Genomic DNA, 21887 nt, shown 5'->3' with positions numbered 1-21887 from the left:
TATTTAAATTTAATTGTATCGGGTTCGGGATTCAGACACTTAAATCAACATAGGGAAATGAAAGAAGGAAGATGACACATTATGATTATCATCGTTTTTGTGAATGTTTTTTAGTGTATTTTATTGCTTTTATTAGTTTGAGTAAGTAAGAAACATGAAGAGAAGTTATTAATTTTGCAGTACCTTTTTTTTTCTAGCAGATATTTAGAGATGACTCAATGCTGTAAAAATAAACAAATGACAATTTTCAATGTTATAAACTAATTAAATACAGTGAAATATTGATCGGTTCATGAGAGAATGTATGGTTGTTGGTTTTATTTTCATTATTATTATTTTGTTTCTTTTGAAGTAAAAAAAACTTGTTTCTGCTGTTACCGTCTATGTAATGAACACCTTTTCGGCACCTGGGATATGGGGATTTAATCCTGTCGATATTAAAAGTGGGGGTGGTGGAAAAAGGGTATTGAAATTATATCAGTTGTATTTTATTTGTTAATATTTTAAACCTTCGAATGCTTTTTTACTTGACAAAGTATGGAGCAGTATAGAAAATATAATGAATATACAGAGGAGCCTCTTAATCGTGACTCCTATAATCTGGACACTTCACCTTCCAGACGAAGTTTGTGGGGAACAATTTATATTTATATATACTAAGTATGGTTCAGTAATACAGACACTGTGGGGAACAACTTATATTTATAAATACTAAGTATGGTTCAGTGATACTGACACTTCATTAATCCAGACAATTTGCTCTGGAACATAATGAGGTATGACTGTATAGATAAAGGATTTATTTGTCAGACATTACCCCATGATGTTGGTAATGTTATAGTGGGAGAACAGTAGCCTACATCAGGATTAACTTTACTAATGGAAGTAACTCTTATAAATGTGAAAGTCAGAACTGGTCATTTTCCAGCACTTATCTTAAGGTACTAGTGAAAAGACCTCGGAGAAATGTGAAACGACACATAAAGTATTTTGACATATGTTTCAGTATTGAGATTTGATTTATAATATCTGCTGGCATATTAAAGGTACAATTCTATGTACATCAGTGAACAGAGCACTGCTCTAGCTTTGGTCACAGGTTTAAAATAGGAACGTTACATACATTTTCTTCTGCATGTGGTTCTTAACCTGATTTTATATCAAAACCAGAGGTTTTCAGCACATAATTTGTTTGATATAGGAGGAATTTACATAAGAAATGTATATAATCACAAGGGTATGAATTTAGGCTTCTTCCACAGGCATATTTCATGAAACAAATTATCACTTCATGAAAATAATACCTGTGTGAGTAGTCTTAAGTTCACACCTACATGTACTTCCAAAAAATATGTACTTTACTTATATTTATTAACTATTATAATGGAAACTGCACATAAATGAAGGTATTTGAAGGGATTATTTTTCTCCAATTAGCCTGGGATGTTTTGAAATACATTTCCTAAGTTACTACAGTTATTGTGAAACATTTACAGTACTGTTTGTCTGAAGGAAGGATTATTTGGGTGATTATGACATCATAATTGTATGAAGCTGAAGGAAAAGTTGTATTCTCCACTCATAAGTGGTAGTTATGTTATTATTAAAGGAAAAACATTTTTGATATAAACATTTGAATGTTTCTGAAGTGCTGTGGATTATTAGAATATCTATGGACATGTAGGAGATTGCTCTCTCATGCATTTCTTTCTTGCCCCAATAAATTCTTATTTTGAAGTATATGTATTACTTTTATATGTCAGGTGTGAGTGAAAGAATTAGTAGCAAAACCTATGTGATAGTCTCAGGAAATGCAGCTTGTATTCGTCGACTAAATGGAACCCATCAAGTTGGTTGTAGTTGTAAGTCAGATTCATTTTTCATGTCTAAACTTCAAATTGAATACATTAATACATTTTATGTCATAATATGCATTTATCTGTTTTCATTGATTGTGAATAAATTTCAGCTGAAATAAGTGGAAATGTTGGTGTGCTTCATTATGTTAACGACACAGCATCACTTGATTGGCTGATAAACAGTGGACCTCATCAGCCTTATATAGCACTTCTCACATCCTTAAATTTTACCAGGTAAACAGATTCATATCAGTAGAACCAGTTTATTGCTACTTAATCTGTACATATATGTATTAATTGTATCCAAAAATATTATGAGCTACTCTTACTCTTATTCATTATGTTGGATTATGTGTTCCTAAATTTGTAAGGGATAAATAAAGGAGAAACTGGATAAGTTGGAAATTTGTTCATGATAACAGTGGACTTCCTCAGCTGTACATGTATTTTAAAATTAACATACTTGTTTATTGTGAGGTGCAAAACTTTGTTTAAGTAATATTAAACATTTATATATATATATATATATATATATATATATATATATATATATATATATATATATATATAAATATTTTTTAACCATATCTGTACTCTCCAAGACATACAAATTATTTATGTTTTCTGCAGCGATACAGTTCAGAAGCTGAGAAATTCCAAGAAAATTGCTGGCATTATTGTTTCAGCAAGGGCACCACACCCTGACAACTTCTCTCCTGCTGACAAGTGCCCAGGGAATTCATACGGTGAGAGATAATAAATTACTTATAATGAAGATTTTTTTAACATTGTTTTGAATTCACTATTCAATTTCAATATGTCATATTATTGTTTTAGAAAAATCAATAACTGTTTATTCTGGACTGAATAATTGTTTTCACAAAAAATATAATACATATACAGCGAAACTTGTCTTCCATAATGTTGTCTTTAATATGGCCAATTTCTATGAAACCAGTGGTGTCTGGACAAGAAAAGTTTTGTACATGTACAATATACTTAACAAAAAATTTGCAAGATAATAAATTTTGTTGACTCATATTAGAAAGTATATCTGAATACCCATACCAATTCATGTATTTACATGTTTTCATTATTTTCAGGTCTATATAACAATGATAAAGACTTTGGAAATTGTAAGAAAGTGACTTGGAATGAGTTTGGGAATGGAATGTTTTTTGAGGACTTTGAGTTTCCAATTTCCCTTGTATCAAATAAAAATGAAACAGACTACCTCATTAACAATGTAAGTTTTGTTTTTTGTTTTTTTTCCATTGATGCATTACTTATGATTTATTGAAAATATTAGTAACCTTCTTTAGCCAAGGGTTTTTGAACTGCTCCACTCCTCACAAAGTTACTAACTAGTACATGTTTGTGAGGAGTTGAGCAGATCAGAAACACTTGACTGGAGAAGATGTTGGATAATATATGTATGTTTTGCTGAATTGTTATCAACATGTATGTACTTGGCAGTGCTACCTTAAGTTCAATGAGCCAATACAGGGAGTGCCCAGAGAATACCCCCTATGTGCAGTGCAAATGAAATCCAGAATGTCTGCAGCCAAAGACTCGGAGACCTGCATGAGAAGAACAAGAACAGCCACAAATCTTAACCCTGATAAATATTGTGACCCCCTCGGTGATAAAAATGTGATTGGATTTCTCAAAGATGTTCCAGATCAATACAAGCCAAGTAGTAAATCTATCATCATGGCTGTGGCAAGGGTGAGTTTTCTTGGTTTATCTGAGTCCTTTCAGAGTGTTTCAGTTGTTTCATACTTGTGCTGAATGTCACTCACTGAGTAAAGGAAAGCTTTAATTTATAGGCCTCAAAATCTTGCTAATAATACATGTATTTTCACCCTTACATCCACATATACATGTGTATATGTTGGTGGCACAGGATTATGGATAAAATCACAGGATTATGGATATCTTCTTTACTTGTTTACATTCATAGCCTGAAAAGATGAGACCATAAAGATATGTACATTCTAGTGTGTTGTAATCTAACATGTCTTGTTTACAACTGCAGCATTATGTTTGATATATAATTTGGTTCTTCCATTGAATGTTGCTCAGTTGAAATATATGCATTAAAATTGACTGATAATTATATGTTTGTTTAGATGGACTCGTACAGTTTGTTTGAGAATATTTACCCTAGTGCAGACAATCATGTCAGTGGAATTGTGGCCTTACTGGCTGCTGCAGAAGCAATAGGAAAAGTCAAACACCACTTCACAAATGATTCTAAGGATATTCTTTTCACATTCTTAAATGGTGTAAGTAAATCAGATGTGAAATCCTCACTTGTGCAATTTGCTGTATTTAACTTCAAAAATTCCTTACTGTAAACCAACTATTATTCACGTCATCTTTTATTCATGATTCGTCAGTTTGAAATGAATCTGCAACGATTAATTTTCGTGACTGAGGAAACATTCGCTACAAATACAAAGCAAAATAAATGGTTTGTGGCGATTAATATTCGCGAGTTAATGTAGGTCGCGTAACTCATGGATATTTCTCACACGCGAATAGAAGGTGGTTTACAGTATGTGTTTTTATATGTTTTCTACAATTTCAAACCTTATTATTCTAAGTACATGCACATCAGTGGTTTTAATTACATAAAGGTTTGACTCTCAGAGAGTTTATAAACTTGTGTTGTGCAGGAGGCCTTTGATTACATAGGATCTAGCAGAATGATTTACGACATGGATAACAATGCTCTACCCCTGAATCTGAAGATGAACCACATAGATAAAATTCTGGAAGTGAACCAGCTAGCATTTAGAGATGAGGGAAAAATCTGGATCCACTCTGATCCAATAAGTAGAAGAGAGCCCAATATATCCACAGAAGTAAGTACCCCTGATACATGTATTTTAGAGGTGAAATTGGAACAAAGAAATTTTCAGTTATAAGGAATAATTAAAATTCCATTGGTTTTGAATACAAATAATTTTTGAAATCATACTGTACATTTACTTACACTTTAAGGAAATGTTTATCTTCAGAAGCCAGTACAATACAGTAACTTTTTTTCATTACAATTATACGGAACTTTGGTAATAAAAAAAAACTAAATGCAGGAATTCCTTATAAAACAACTTTTACTTTATTTATCATATGTTAATCCTTCATATTTTATGATGGAGAGCAATCTTTATCTAGATTGACAAAATGATCCAATCTATTCTGGATATTGGGAAGAATCTTTCTGACCCTGTTGGAGATGCCAATCAAACATGGCCCCTCCCACCATCCTCTACACAGAAATTTCTCCAGAAGCAGAAAATTCCTGCTGTTGTTCTGACAGACCATAAGGGAGCTTTTACAAACAGGTAGGAATAATTAAAGAAAAACTGCCATTATATGTAATTAGAGATGAGGGAAAAATCTGGATCCACTCAAATCCATTAAGCAGATGAAAATTCAACATCTCTACAGAAGTAAGTACCCCTGGTACATGTATTTTAAGAAGGTAAAATGTATATGTAAAATGTATGTATAATTCATTGATTGTTCACTGTTAAATCATGCTATTAATAAGAAAGAAATATAAAATATATATATAGGATCTCCCATGGTTTGTGGTTGGATATGATTCTTATCCAAGGAGTTGTGTGTTTTCTATCCCCTAGCCTTGTCCGGGTTTTGGCTTTATATACTTGGTGCAGAAATTAAAACATTCTTAATAATAAGATAAAAATGTCATTTATTTGTCAACAGTAAGGTCATGTCAGATTGTCTAAGCAGGAAACACGTAGACAATACAAAAATAACAATGTCACATGACCTCAAAACATTCACATGAGGGACACAACAAAAACAAACACAGCGTGACAGCAAACATGCTTGATTGGCAAAGTGCGCCAATTACTTTCAGATTACATGTAAATATATAACAACTGTGACATTTGGATAAAAACAGTGTGTATAATCAGCCAGAATATTGATTCTTTAATGATATCAGCTACCTATAAAAATGGATTCACATCACGAAGTCTCCACATTGATGTACCGTAGATGAAATTGTAGTTAAAGTGGAAATGATGCTTCTGTATCATATTGCAAAGAAATGTAATATTGTGTATTTTTCTTACCTAGGTACTACAACAGTCGACTTGATCTGGCCAGAACCATCCATGCTGAGGTTCCAGGTACCAACCAGTCAGATGGTGGTTATAACCATGTGACTGACCAGGCAAAAAATCTGACCGAGGCCGCTACACTGGTGGCCAGAAGTTTGTATACACTGGCCACTAACTCACCTGCTCCTCAAAATCTAACAGCTGATGTATTAAGTGTAAGGAGATCACAGACCTTTCTCTCATCATCTAACACAGAATATTACTTATATAATAGTGTTGTACTTTGCATGCACTATGCCTAAATAGTAGTCAGGGTTTGACACATGCTGCACGGGCCGGAGGCAAGTGCACTATGTGTCAAACCCTGACTACTATTTAGGCATAGTGCATGCAAAGTACAACACTATTGTTATTATTATGCTGACTGTTCTATTAAAACGACAAATTTTCTCCATTTCCAATGTTTCGTCACCTCTTACATTCATGTTAGTACACCCCTATTATGACGTCACATTGTGCTACATGTACGTCATAAAATTTTTTCTTTAATTTTGAATGTTCCATTTACAGATAGTTTCAGAGAATTTTAGTTGAGTGAAGGGGAAAAACTTGCAAGAAAAATTATTTTGTTTATTTTTTTCTTTAAGTGTAAAATATTTGAAACAAAGTTTATATTTATTATAATGCAGTGCTTTAGATAACGGCGTCTGTGGCGTAATCGGTAGCGCGTCAGACTGAGAATCTCGGGGTTGTTAGTTCGATCCCCGGCGTGGGCGCCGTCTGAAGATTTTCTTCAGAAAAAGAAGCCATGCACTATTTCGGCATAGTATGCTTACGCTATATAAATCCTTTGAACACTACGCAATAATAGTTGGGTATTGATTATATAGAGGCAAACTGACAGGAAGCATAATAATGTTTAATATTATTATGATTATCATTTTGTGATATAAAAAGTTAAAAGATGTTGTTGAGAACGGCATTTTATTTTTGGTGTGTCTATCTGGTGGCATTTTTAACCATTTCTATACAGACAACTATTGAAATGAGATTTTTTTTAAGGGTCAAGGTCTTACTTTGAGAATAAAGGTCAGATTGAAATTTGCTGTCTTCATTAACATGTCACATGCATGTAAAGATAAGGAGTTTATGAATATTTATTATAAATACCTGCAAATAAAAGTTGATTGAATAGTAAACATTTACATTACAGTGTACTACAGGTATTCTTGCTTTTTTTAGGTCCAACACATGCTCTATTGTTTTCTCATCAGTCCAAACTGTGAGTTATTTAAGGAAATAATTCCACCATCCAATGAAGCTTTTAATAATTTAGGTCAGTATGCAGAAATTATATTTCCAGTTAAAAATATATACATTTTCAAAAGAGAGTGAGATGAAAATCACTATTGCCATTAGAATTTTAATGACAGTTTTTTTCTATGAGTAAGTGGGACAAAAGTAAGCATTGACATTAGACTTCAGGATAATGTTCTAAGTGAGATCTTTTCAACATTGATTTTCAGTTAGTCGTACGTCTCCCTACCCATTCTATGTAAGTGTGTACAGCAGTAGTGGCAGTAACAATGTGACCAGACTTATACAGCGACTCCTCACCAATTACATTGGGGACAAAGAGGTGAACCAGACCTCTGGATGTACAAGCATTGAAAAAGTGTCCACACAGGTGAGATTAAAAAAAATGTCAACATGTCCTGCTTTCGGCAACTTTTTCAAAACCCATATGTGCTTTTCTGTGAATATTTGACATTGCTTTTCCTGGAATCAATCACCTTAGGGTTACCTTTATTTGATTTGTCTTTTCTTTGATTTTTTGATGACCACAGATACTGTAAACATACTTTTTTCCATGGGTTCACAATTCTGCAGAATCACAATATCTGTTCAATCCACAGGTAGAAAATTACATGGATTTCTTAGATTGCCACTATATGCCTTAATTGTACTGTAAGTAAGCTGGGACAAATTTCCATGGAAAATAGGTGATCACATTCATAGATAAATTAATAGCACATGGAAAAAAGTACTTCTACAGTAGTATGTGAATACTTGTACTTAAAATTAAAATTCTGTTTTGTTTTTTTTTATTCTGCATATCCCAATATTTACATAATTTGGAATGTTAGTCTGAAGATACAAACCTCCACTATTATGTATAGTTGCGCTGAATTGAAATGGAGCCTTTCCTTTCAAAACTAAACCAAGAAAACATTTCTTGTTTGCTTCAGCAGTTTCAAAAACTTTCCAACAGAGAAGCAGTTGTCAATTTATCAAATACATTGAATTTAAAATTTCAGCTCAGATTTTAGGATTAGATAATTCTTCTTATCATTTTAGATGGACTTCATGTTTTAATTATGTTTTTAACCTAGTGCTTGGTCCATTAACAGTGTTTTACATTTTTAAGATTTTTCCGCTTAAAATCCTACTTCCACCTTCCCATGGCAAACAGGGGGCAATAGGTATTACTTAGATAAAGGAAGCACTACCTTGTGGATAAGCAAAGAAAAAAATTGCTGAAAAGTAGTTTGTTCTGTACAGGGGGAAAACCAGATTTTTTTTTTTTTTTTTTTTTTTTTTTTTTTTGAGGAAAAGCAGTGTTTCATGAAAAAGTGGAATAACAAAAAAATGAGAACACAGGTGAAATTGTAAAAGTGTCCACACAGGTGAGACTGCAGAAATTTTCACAGAGGTGAAAATGAAAAGGTGTTCACACAGGTGAAATTGAAAATTGACTGTTTTATATTTTTCTAGTTGTATAACTATTTGTGGATGGCCGGACCACTTAACCCAGACAACAGAACCAGGAGTGTGACCTGTGTAAAGAACCGGGTCACTCAAACCAAAGCCTATTCTCCAGCTTTTGAGGACACAGGTATGTTAAATAATATAATTAAAACATCAGTGACATAGACAAGTATACCCTTGTATGCCAGTGCAGGAAGTATCCACATCATTCCTTAATCCTCTGACTTGATTTCTTGTTTAGGCATCCACATCAAATTAACCATGGCTATATATACCTAAAAGTAAGAATGAGAAATGGGAAAGAATATCAAACACTGTAGTATAACATGATATTGAAAGCAAGTTAAAAAGTTACTATGCTAGCATGCTTTCTTGATGAAGCTTACTTAAGTAAAGAAGTTTTATTTCCCTACTTTCTGTTTGCCAACATGTATTTCCCTTATGTATAATGCATGCAAATTAAAGCAGAAGCTCTTGATATTCGGTATATCAATCTTATTCTTTGGAATAAAAGTTGCACTGCAGAAATATTTTTAGCTCACCTCGACAAAGTCAAGATGAGCTTATACTCTACTCCTTGGTGAAAGCATCAGAGTCCTGGTTAAAGTTTAAAGATCAGGTCCATTCCCAAGTTATTATAAGCCTTACCTGGACCAAACTTGCATGGATGATGCATCTAGGGATGGACACTACCAAATTTCCTTTGGATGCTGGATCAGACCTACATTTCCCAGATCAAATAACGAAAAGTTTTTTGGAGCTGGTCCATTCCCAAGTATCTATAAGCTATTGCTGGGCCAAACTTGCATGGATGATGCATCAAGGGATGTACACTACCAGACCTGCTTCTGATGCTGGATCTGACCTACATTTTCCAGATAAGTTATTATAACCCCACTCTGAAGGAGAAGGGGTATTCTGTTTTATCCTTGTGTGTCTAGCTGTCTGTGTGTCTGTCCATAACAAATTTTCGTCGCAGTTTTCTGCAACTACTCATCACAGATGCTTGTAATTTTAACACACTCTTTGTCTAGGCATGCCATATGGTGGGAGTCATTTTTGTACAAATCCGATGTCAACTTCCTGTTTATCTGTGCGTCTGTCTGTTCCAAATTTTTGTCGCAGTTTTCTCAGCAATTATTCAATGCTGATGCTTGAAATTTTAGCACACCTTTGTCTAGGCATGCCATGCGTTAGGATTCATTTTTGTATAAATCTGATGTCAACTTCCTGTTTATGCGTGCATCTGTCCGTACCCAATTTTCGCCACAGTTTTCTCAGCAACTACTTAAGGCAGATGCTTGAAATTTTAACACACTCTGTTCAGGCACGACATATGGTGGGATTCATGAGAGCATATAATCAAATCAGAGCAGGGGTATTACTAGTGAGCATTGGCTCACAGACTTATTGTTAGGCCTACCTGGTTCATTCTTGCATGGATGATGCATCTATGGATGGACAGTATTAGACTTGCTTTGGATACTGGATCTGACCTACATTTTTCAGATTAGAGACCAAGACTGGCAAGGTAAAATATTTAGAGCAGATCCATTCCCATATAGTAACTATAAGCCCTACCTGGACCAAACTTGCTGGGATATTATATGCTTCTAGGGATTCACACTACAAAATTTTCTCAGAATGCTGGATCTAACTTGCATTTTTAGCACATCTCAAGGCTCAAGTGAGCTTTTCTGATCACATTTTGTCTGGCGTCCATCTGTCTAGCTGTCTGTCTGTAAACTTTTCACATTTTCGACTTCTCAAGAACCACTGGGCCAATTTCAACCAAACTTTCTACAAAGTATCCTTGGGTTAAGGGGATTCAAGTTTGTTCATATGAAGGGCCATGCCCTCTTCCAAGGGGAGATAATTTCAAATTAGTGAAAAATAAATAGCATCTTTTAAAAATCTTCTTCTCAAGAACCACTGGGCCAGGAAAGATGAAACTTATGTGGAATCATCCTCAGGTAGTGTAAATTCAAGTTTGTTAAAATCATGACCCCAGGGGGTAGGATGGGGCCATAATGGATGATCAAAGTTTTACATAGGAATATATAGGAAAAATCTTTCAAAATCTTCTCAAGAACAGCAAAGCCATGATTGGTCATATCTATATGGAAGCATCCTCAGGTAGTGTAGATTCAAGTTTGTTCAAATGATGACCCCTGGGGTAGGGTGGGGTCACAATGGGGGATCAAAGTTTTACATAGGAATATATAGGAAGAAAACTTAAAAAATCTTGTTCTCAAGAACAGCAAAGCCTTGTTAAGTCATATTGATATGGAAGCATTCTCAGATAGTGGAGATTCAAGTTTGTTCTAATCATTATCCCTGGGGGTAGTGTGGGGCCACAATGGGGGATCATAGTTTTACATAGGAATATATAGGGAAAAAAATCGAAAAATCTTCTTCTCAAGAACAGCAAAGCCATGATTAGTCTTACTGCTATGGAAGCATTCTCAGGTAGTGTAGATTCAAATTTGTTCACATCCTGAACCCCAGGGGTAGGGTGGGGCCACAATGGGGGATCAAAAGTTTTACATAGGAATATATAGGAAAAAACTTTTAAAATCTTTTTCTCAAGAACAGCAAAGCCATGTTTTGTCATATTGATATGGAAGCATCTTCAGGTAGTCTAGATTCAAGTTTGTTCAAATCATAACCCCCCAGGGTTAGGTTGGGGTCACAATGGGGGATCAAAGTTTTACATAGGAAAATATAGGAAAAATCTTTTCAAGAACAGAAAAGTCATGTTTAGTCATATTGATATGGAAGCATCCTCAGGTAGTGTAGATCCAAGTTTGTTCAAATGATTGGGGGGTGAGGGTGGTAGTGAGGGGCCACTAACAATGGGGGATCAAATTTTTAACAAGGGAATATAGGAAAAAATCTGCTGCTCAAGAACAGCAAAGCCATTTGTTATATTGATATGGAAGCATCCTCAGGTAGTTTAAAATTCAACCCCCCCTTTAAACTTTTTAATACTGACCTGATTTGTGCTTTTTCCTAGCCAGTGTGCTCAGGTGAGCGATGTGGCCTATTGTTAAATGAGTGACCAGGTTGAAGAAGCTGTGCCCCAAATCAAATGGCTTAGCTGTTATGAATTAAGAAAACTTGCATGGATGGTGCTAGGTGTGGTGATAGGGATGGACATTATCAGACTTTCTTTGGATGCTGGATGTGACCTACCTTTTCCACATGAGTTAAATTTGTGGAGCAGGTACATTCTCTAGTAAATATGTGTCAAACCAAAACCAAAAATTTGCATGAATATTTGCCTTACTTACAGATAACATTTGTCTAGGTGAGCTTCATAATCTCTGATTATCTATGTTTACATTTGTGGCTCACAAACTTTCTGTTTCCATATTTTTATGTTTTGCCCTTTACATGAAGTGCATGCTAATTTCAAATTTTCCTTGCCATGTTTTGACATTAGCAACAAATCAAAGCCCATTGATACTTTACACACCTTTCTTATTAGCAAGGTAAAATGTGTTTTCAGAAAGCACACTCATTTATTTTTTATTAAAGGTGCATAGACACAGATTTGAAGTTCATATTTTCTCAAATTTTCTGTATAAAATCACACCTTATATGTTAGCTATAGCATTTCACACGAAAATAAAATTAAAAACTTATTTAATCTGGAAATTATTGAAACTACGAATTTCGGGAGGCGTTTGATTAACACATCCTTGCACTATCACAATTTTTCACTTTATCCTTAATACTTAAGAAAAGTAGCAATTTTGTTGTGTATTAATGAATAATATTACGTCTATAATCCAGAAGATTCAGAGTAAAAATGAGTGAAAGCAAAACCCACTCACCTAAGTATTGTCAGCCCGTGCTCAGTATTGTGTAGTTGTGTACAGAGTTTAACAAATTGAATACACCTGTGAAACGTAAACTGTTTTTGAAAACAGGGCACGAGCTCTGTTGTTAATAATGTTTACGTTTCACCGGGTGTGTTCAATTGTTAAACTCTGCACACACCACTGACCACGGACTGACAATACTGGTGTAAGGATTTTGCTTTCTACATTTCTACTCTGAAATTTCTGCATTATAGTTTTAATATTTTTCATTAATAAACAACAAAATTGCTACTTTTCAAAAGTAATAAGGATAAAGTTAAAATTTGTGAAAGTGCAAGGATGTGTCTATCAAATGCGTCCAGAAATTCGAAGTTTTAATAACTTCCAGATAAAATAAGATATTTATCAAATTTTCATATGAAATGCTATAGCAACATAAAAGTCATGAAATTATACAGAAAATTTGAGTAAATATTAACTTTGAATCTGTGTCTAAGCACCTTTAAAGTGTAAAAATATATATGAGCAGTAAATTCATGTCTTCTTTATGTTGTCCAGAGTGAAACTTTTAGATTTTTTCAAATCTTTAAGCTTTTATTTTTAAGATTACCATGGCTGGAACACTTTTCAATACTCAACATGGACAGAATCCAGCTGGAAAACAAATGCTATTCTCCTACGAATTTTTCTTATTCCAAGTAAAGCTATGGAGGTAAGAGTTATCTGCCTTAATTAATTTTTATGTGCACAAGTGTGTGTTCTGTGGTTTTAATGAATAGCCATTAGGAATACCGGTATACAGTGTAATTTTTTTTAGCTGACATTTATGCCACTTAAACAAACTTGGGTTCCCAGGCTGGGAAACAGGTTTATAACTAATCCTCCTCAAACATCAAGAAAACATTTATTCTACGGTATATATGTTTATTTCACTGTTCTATCGTACCACTTCCTCTGGCCTCTTATCAGTAATTTCTAACCAGTACATGTAGATCTTATTTAGATATTAGTCATGCCTACTGACATGATACAATCTCATTATGAAGGTATAACTCCAGATTTTAATAGTATTCTAATTCTTGACCCAAAAAATTATAATACAGAGTATTTTGCTTGTTCATTGTGATTACCAATAGATTTATATACATACATGTATACGTATATACTGCACATGTATATAATAAAGAAACTTCAAAATTCTAATTTCTATAAGATTTTAATTCTACTAAAAAATCTTTAAAAGAGTATTTTTTTCTTTTTTAAAAGAGTGTCAAAGAAGTTTAATGATTAATTATGTTTGCTCTTGAATATACTATATTATGTTTGCACTGGGTTTGACAATTTTTCTCTGTTCTTTTTATGCATGTATTTCAGGTTACAATTACACAATTTTTCATTTGATTAAATCATTCTAATATTGAAGAGTTTAATTTTCTTGTTGAATTGATTTGATATTTGGATTTCATTGTATTCATTCTGCTGTGTTTCAAAAATGAAAACTGCTTTCAATTAACAGATTTTCATTTCATTCCATCATGTGTACATATTTTTTGTAGTCATCTACTGCAAACATGGATATTTGTGTGTATTATTATTTGCATAAATCTGTGGAAAAGGGGAGGGGATTAACTATATTTCACTCGTAGGATTTTGAACAAAATGGATTCAAATCCCACTGTGGGACGTGGATACCGATCCCTTGGATGAGACCATATAAACGGAGGTCCCATGTGGCCCTGGGTGCTGAGTAAAGGTCTAAATTTGCAGCCCTCCACCAGTAAGTGTTGGCATCTCCATATGAGCGAAAAATTCTAGAGAGAGACCCTAAAGACAATCAAACAAAACAAACAAACAAAATAGAACTAGTGTTTTTGGGTGGTAGAAATGAATATATATGAAAAAAAAACATTTTCACAGATTAAAGTCTAAATTACCTATGTTCATAAATTTCCATGTTTTAAGTACATGAAATTAACAGGGATTATATTTGTTTTACTAATACATGCCTCCACCCTTTAGGTGGGCATTCTTTGTGCAGGTATCTTTGTCACTCTGGCATCATTAGGCCTTGTATATTTCATCGCAAGAAAATCAAGTTCTCTATTTTCATTGGATAATGAAACTGAAGTGACATCCTAATGTGCTAAGGTTTGTAACATTGTGTTGGACCCATGCATGAGTTTTAACAATGTCTTAGTGCTGCTAACTCTTGTGATTGAATGTTTAACACATTTAATCATTTGCATTTGTCATTTAACAGCTGTTATTAGCAACATAAGTCATGAATAACTTACTAACTGATTAACCAATGCTCGATGAAATCTGGGAATGCAAAAATCTGTATTGCATAAATTCTTTATATTTATGCTATAGCTATTTCATAGTTTACTTTCGACAGTTGAATTATGTTAAGGTTTATTGATACTCTGATAAGAGAGATAACTCTAATTGGTATAAATTACTATTGTTCCTTTATGAAATAGTCAAGTTTACAAGCCATTTCTGTCAAAGTTTGACCCACAAGGTTTGCTAAGATTGTTCGTAGTTTAATTTGGAAAATCATCACTGAGCAGAGGGATGATGGATCCTAATTCAAACATAAATATGAAATACAATGTATACTGGTATCCTTCAGCTAGTTAAGGCAAGTGCGAGGAAGAATTGGAGTTACAGGATTCATAGAGTACATTTATAAATTTCTGAAGTGAACATGTTTGTAATAGTTGTACCAAGGACAAAAAATTGGTCTTACCATACCTAAGGTCATTTAAACAAGATGAGAGGGATTGAAGTGTAAGAATTCTTGTCTGTTCCATAACTATGTATAAGGCCAAATAAAAAAATATGTGTGGTTCCGGTTACCCGACCTTCCCTATTTTATACTCTCGACCCTAAACTTTTTTTTGGCAATTTTCATATTTTTTCCGGAATTTCCCCCGATTTCCATCAATGGCTTAAGTTTAAGTTTTAGTTTCAGCAATGACGGCCTCCTTGCAAAACATTGTGCAAGTGTTTAATAGTGTTAAATTCAAAGCAAGCTAGCCTGAGATGTCCCCTACCAATATTGACTAGTATATTATCACACCACATCTAAATGCCATTTGCAAAGCAGTGATAGGTATTATTTAGAAAAATTAAGAAAATCATTTTGTTAAAAAAAAAAAATAAAAATAAAAAAAATTTCCCTACCTACCTACTAGGAGTGAAACGGTTCACCGCGGTATCGATTCACCGCGGTATTTTTTCTCGGTTTGATACACGGTGCAAAATCTCTAATTTTCGGTTCGGTTCATTTTTCGATCGGGATCGTTATTCAGTCGGGTTTGGCATAAGGCAAAACACATTACTCAGTATAAATAACTAAAATAAGTATAGGAAACGTAAATTTTTGATGACTGATAGCTTGTAAAATAATTTTTGACAGTCAAATAATTTTAATCAATTTCTTCTAGTCAATTTGCAAATAAAATTCGTAAAATATGTGACTAGATTTGGAAAAAGAAAGCATAAAACAACGTTGAATTTGTTTCCTTCTATCAAAATGTATCGTATCGAAAATAACCGAACCGAGACAAAATTATACAATACGTATCGAACCGTGAAGGAGGTGTATCGTTTCACCCCTACTACCTACCTACCCTAATTCTTTTGGAAGTGTAACCGGAACCATGCATATTTTTTTGTTTGGCCTAATGAAGAAATTAGCTCTTATAAGAAGGTAATATCTTAATCCTGATCCAACATCACTTCGACAAGTCAAGATTTCAGGAATTGGTAAATAAATGTTTTTTTTAATCCACTCCATAACATTTTAATGAAGAAACATTACATGTAGCTCATACTTCACTCATTGGAGGGTTGTGACAAGGGGATGTGTAGTATAATGCAGTTGGACAAAGTCAAATTAATGTCACAGGAGTAGAAATTGCAAATTCATGTCTGATTCAAAACTTTGTAATAGAGAAACATAAAAAGGTTAGACTTAGCACAAATACTGGTTATTATCATATATCAGCATTTTAATTCAGCCACTCTTTTGTGTAATTGTATTTCATAATCACTAGGTCTGAGTATCGCGAGCTACCTAACAATACAATACATATCACGTTATGGTCATGCGATACAACATTATGATACACTAGTTGTCAACAATTAAATTAACCGTTATTTTAACATATTCTTTGCTAACCTCCACAGATATAGAAAATATAAAAAGAATATCTTGATACCCCTGACCAAAGTTAATACAAGGTGGATTTATAGTCTTTACATTGTATTTTTTCTTTGCTACCTTTTTTTCAGCCATAGGAAAACATTAAAATTTGTTAGGTTGTATGTAGAAGTTTCAAACAAAACAATGAAAATTATCTTGTACTGTATCACGATACATACATGGCGATACGATACGCGTATTGTGATATAATTGATGTATTGCTGTATCGTTACACCTCTAATAAACACATGATCATCTCTTTTTTGTCATGGAAAATGTTACATTTTCAATGTTACATCACCAAAAATATAAGGGGTATATGCATATTAAAATGTGCTGGAAAATCTATGCTTTATTAGGAATGATTGATATTGTCTACTTGTCTTTCTGCTTTTTTCTACTGAATCATATAAACATTAGATTGTGTAGTGCATGTACAATATTTTCAGTGAACATCTATGTCTTGTTAAAAAGGTGTAGTATGCTAGTTTGTGTTAAAAATGAAATTGTACTATGCTTATCTTCATTTAAAATATTTAGAGTATCCATCTTTGCTAACCAAGAGTTTAAGGTACACTTCTCTCCTAAAGTCCTAACAATCAAAAATACTTGGTTAGCAAATATATGCATAGCACTAAATGGCAATATGTGAATAAGGCAATAAATTACACTTGTAAAAGCTGGACCTCTTCATAATAGAAAAAATTGCATTTCATTTAAGTATCCTACATATTTTTAGCTCACCTAAGCCAAAGGCTCAAAGTGAGCTTTTTATGATCAATATTTTCTATTGTCTGTTCTCATTGTCATTGTAAACTTTTCCCATTTTCACCTTCTCCAGAACTGCTGGGCCAATTTCAACTAAACTTGCCACAAAGCATCATTGGGTAAAGAGAATTCAAATTTATTCAAATGAAGGACCATGCCCTCTTTCAAGAGGAGATTATTAAGAAATAGTGAAAATTGGGTGGGGTCATTTGAAAATCTTCTGAAGAACCACTGGGCCAGAAAAGATGAAACTTATGTGGAAGCTTCCTGACATAAAGCAAATTTGAGTTTTTACAAATCATGGCCCCATGGGGTAGGGCAGGGCCACAATAGATCAAAGTTTTACATGGAAATATAAGGGGAAAATGTTTTAAACCCTTTTAAGAAAGTAGAGCTATAATTAGTAATATTTAGAAATAATCATTCTTAGTGCAGATTCAAGTTTGTTCAAATCATGGGACTTTGGGGTAGGCTGATTGAAGTTTTACATGGGAATATATAGGGAAAATGTTTTAAAATCTTTTCAAGAACAGTAGCACAATGATTGGTGATATTAGATGCAAGCATGCACATGTAATGCAGATTCAAGATTGTTCAAGTCATGGTGCCTGGGGGTGAGGTGGGGCCACAAAGTGGGGATCAATATTTCAGAAGGAAAATAAGGATATTATTTTTTAAACATTCTTTTAAAAAATAGTAGGGTCACACTAAATGACATTTATATGGAAACAATCCAAAGTTGTATGGATTCAATTTTTTTCATCAGATAATAGATCCTAGGGTTAGAGTAGGGCTAAAATCAGGGAACAGTTTTCATCTAGTGCAAGCTAGTATACTTCCCCTGCAGAACAGCAAGACCATGTTAGTCATAAAGATTTTGAAGCATCCCCAGGATAAGTTGATTCAAGTTAGGTTATGTCATGCCCTTTGGGGCTAGGGTGGGGACACAATATGGGTTAAGAGTTTTTCATGTGAATAAAAATGGAATTTTTTTAATCTTGTGATGAAGAACAGCAGAGTTAGTGTGACTCACGTGAGCATTGTTGCCCTTGGGCCTTGTGTTTTTTAAAAAAAAAATTATTTTATGATTGCTTTATCTAGTTGCAGCATAATTAAATACTTATATATTAGGTAATTGTTCATAAAACATGACATGAGAATGTGGCACAAAGTGCACCTTTTTCCCCCCAATTTTGATGATGAATTTTGAGTAATAATGTAATTAAATTGGTAATGTTATAAAATATGACATGAATTTCAATGCTACAAATATTAAATATTTGTGCAGTTTGATATCATGAATTTTGAAATATTTTTTGCCTATATAGACATGATAGAGTGATAAAGCATTCGTGTAGCATCAGATCAGTGCTCTGATTTTCTATTCCATTGCAGCTTGTTAAAGGGTTTCATTCTGCATGCTTGCCAAATATTAAAATATGTGTAAAAGTAGCTATTTCAGGCAAATAAAATGATTCCTTTTGGTGGCAAACACAGCTGTAATGATGTAGCTCTCTCCATATGGCCATATATGTATATGTCATGTCTGTCTGTCCTTCCATCTGTCTGTCCATCACACAGAAATATTTTTAATAAGCTAACTTCTGGCAAAATAATTTGCATTTTGATTCATCTTTCTTCGAATAAGATGCTGTGGTCCTATATTCATTCCATAGCTCTGGAAAATTCTCATAGTCTGTCCCAAAGTAAAAGTGATCAAGGTTAGTAAATATGGTAGATAAATTCTAGTTCTGATGTTGACATACATGGGAAAAAAACCAAATATATGGACTATTCATTATATTTTGGGATTAGTCACAGGCAACTGAAATTTTATTGAGTTGTGAATGAAGCCATAAATTAAAAAAAATCCCACACACCCTCTGTATAAAGATGGTGAGATTTTACAATATAGGGCTCTATTCACAACTTACTGAATACAGAGATCTTCCAACCCTCCAACCCCACCCCCTTCAAAAAAGGAGAGAGCTAGATTATTGCAGCATGTGGCAAATATTGCCCATTTTCTCTGAATTTCCTCTATATATACCATGGTAATCTAATCGATATTCAAAGAAAAACTTTCAATTTTAGCATACCTTGAAGATAAGATCTTTCTAAAATTAGGGTACTTGATTAGTAAAGATTCTATAGAATGAAGTGGTTGTATTAGAATTTAACTTTATTTAGTTAGATATATATTTTGCGGAAAGCACTTCCTAATTTTATGAGATTTTTTAGTACATGTAACAGAATGGTGAATCAAACGAATTTTGTTTCCTATAAGCTAGGCCTCGTTTTTTTTTTGTCTGTATAATATTTCTGCTCTATGTTAGCAATGCGTAACTTGAAATAAATATGAATATTCTTTTTTTTTTTTTAAACAGACCTCCATTTTGTCAGGGGGAGTAATTCTGACTTTGGTTTCCATGGTGCTAATCTACTTTTTGAACAAGAAGTCAGACATCTTGTTTGCCCATCCAGGACCAAGCACTATATAGAAGGACCAGTAATCTTTTTGTCTTTTAGAGTTTACAATGCTGTGATAATTTTAATAATCCCTTATTTGTACAAAAATATCCAACTGTCATCTTGTTCAAGCTACATTTTTATTAGTCCTACTCGAAGGCCAACAATGAAAAATGTTTTGTCTGATATACTTTGACTGACTCATCAAAATTACCCCTACCCAGTCATTTTTTTTCAATATTTGAACTTTAAAAAAAATTGTTTCTGGGAAAATATAGATTGTCCAACTTGCTTTTAAACTTTAAGTTTCATTATGTCTTCTTTGTTGTTTTGCTGCATTTTACATGTTAGATAATTCCAAAAATGAAAAAAAAAAAAAAAAAATAAAAACCTACCTTTAAAAATATATGTCGAAGTACATCAAAAAAAAAAAATTTAATGATGGCCCAATTTTGATTTTTTTTTCTTTTTTTTGGAAATATTGTTTTTACATAGGGATGTATAACTAGTGGAAGCAAAGTTATTGCTTAAAAGGTGAGATAAGAAATGGCAGTAAACATTTCATTAACTGGATTGTTTGGGTTTGAAAATGTTGAAAAATGTTGGGAAGATTGTGCTCAGATTTTTTTTCCAAGAGGTGTCAACATTTTTATAAATAAACATGTTTCAAACATACAAAATTTTCATGAGATTTCAATTTGAATGAGAATGGTTATGTTAAGAATGATTGTAGTTATAGCATACCATCAACAGCAAATAAATTGTGAGTGTGCATGAGTATGTCCTTAAATTGTCACAGATTACCTGTATACACATGCATCATATTTTAAAAGTCATGCATCATTAATTTCATCATCAAAGAATGCTATTTAATATTCTATATAATTTTTTTTATTCTAAACTTGTCGGCCTGGAACTTTCTCTCCATGGCAATATTTGTAAGTTTATATGTGCATTGTAGTTACAAAATGTTAAGTGAAATTTTTATGAGTATGAAGGGAGTTAATTAGTGACCTCTGCTTGATCACCAAAATATAACAAATTATAATTCATCTTATAATGAATCATCTATATATTATTAATTATAATTCATCTTGAATAATTTCTTCCTTTACATGTCAAAGAGTCAGAATTGTTGTAAGCTATTGATCAATCTTTTGATTTGACTACCAGGTAGTAGTCAACATGATAGTTCCCATTGCTTTGTTGTGTACATTATGTATATACATGTATACATTATTCTTTGAGGGCAGTAACTTAACTTTCACTTTTATGATTTATGATAAGAAAAACTTTGTAAAAATGCTCATTATCTGCTTGTAAACTTGTTTGTATGATAAAATATCATGAAAAAAAAATAAATAAAGCATTCCAATGTACATTGTGTTTAATTTGAGGTTTTTATTAATTAATTCTGTCTTCCATTCTTCTGTCTTCCCTTTTGTCTGTCTTTTACACTTTGCAGTTTGCTCAATTTCAGAGAAAGTGTTCAAGATATGTTAACCAAAATTCATACCTAGCTGCTACATATTGGTGAGAACTGTGGCATACTTTTCTGATCTTAACCTCCCCATTGACCTCACTATTTCCTAATTTTGGTTGAGCTCTGTTTCAAAGTAACTATTCAAGATATTTTTTATCAGAACATGTACATGGATACATATTTGGACAGTGAGAACTTTTCAATTGTTCATTATTTTTAGGCATTGACTTTCCCTGTGACCTTGTCCTCACTATTTTTAGCTCACCTCAACGAAGTTTGGGGAGCTTATGTAATACCGTCGGTGTCGGCGTCGGCGTCCCAGGTTAAGGTTTTTGGAGCAGTTTTCTTTTCAAGTACTTCTATGGCCTATATTAGTCAGAGATGCATGGAGGATGC

The 21887-nt window shown here is 33.2% G+C and overlaps 1 protein-coding gene across 2 annotated transcripts; it reads left to right on the top strand.

Annotated features, from left to right (window-relative positions):
• The first annotated feature begins 40 nt into the window (after nucleotides 1–40).
• Nucleotides 41–20311, top strand: LOC133197148 (nicastrin-like). Of its 2 annotated transcripts, XM_061333015.1 has the most exons (16): nucleotides 41–141; nucleotides 1764–1862; nucleotides 1970–2093; nucleotides 2490–2605; nucleotides 2963–3105; nucleotides 3336–3587; nucleotides 3992–4147; nucleotides 4541–4729; nucleotides 5043–5212; nucleotides 5979–6177; nucleotides 7205–7298; nucleotides 7489–7649; nucleotides 8738–8858; nucleotides 13164–13270; nucleotides 14578–14706; nucleotides 19927–20051. In XM_061333015.1, exons 1-15 carry the CDS (start codon nucleotides 72–74, stop codon nucleotides 14695–14697), a joined length of 2121 nt encoding a protein of 706 aa, XP_061188999.1. In that variant the 5' UTR covers nucleotides 41–71; the 3' UTR covers nucleotides 14698–14706; nucleotides 19927–20051. The 2 variants fall into 2 exon arrangements, with proteins under 2 accessions (XP_061188999.1, XP_061189000.1); XM_061333016.1 differs by lacking the exon at nucleotides 14578–14706 and having other exon boundaries at nucleotides 19927–20311.
• Nucleotides 20312–21887: the final 1576 nt, after the last annotated feature.

This window comes from Saccostrea echinata, unplaced genomic scaffold (assembly GCF_033153115.1).
Source record: "Saccostrea echinata isolate AGI-Se365-2 ecotype Australia unplaced genomic scaffold, CSIRO_AGI_Sech_v1 ptg000030l, whole genome shotgun sequence".
In the NCBI taxonomy this organism is placed as follows: domain Eukaryota; kingdom Metazoa; phylum Mollusca; class Bivalvia; order Ostreida; family Ostreidae; genus Saccostrea; species Saccostrea echinata.
Note: the sequence above shows the minus strand (reverse complement) of the source record. Positions and strands in the feature narration are given on the sequence as shown.

Coding starts and splice junctions, on each gene's coding strand:
- LOC133197148 (XM_061333015.1), top strand. CDS start 72: ATGACACATTATGATTATCATCGTTTTTGTGAATGTTTTTTAGTGTAT. Junction 2,094..2,489: donor ACATCCTTAAATTTTACCAG/GTAAACAGATTC, acceptor TGTTTTCTGCAG/CGATACAGTTCAGAAGCTGA. Junction 7,650..8,737: donor TTGAAAAAGTGTCCACACAG/GTGAGATTAAAA, acceptor ATATTTTTCTAG/TTGTATAACTATTTGTGGAT.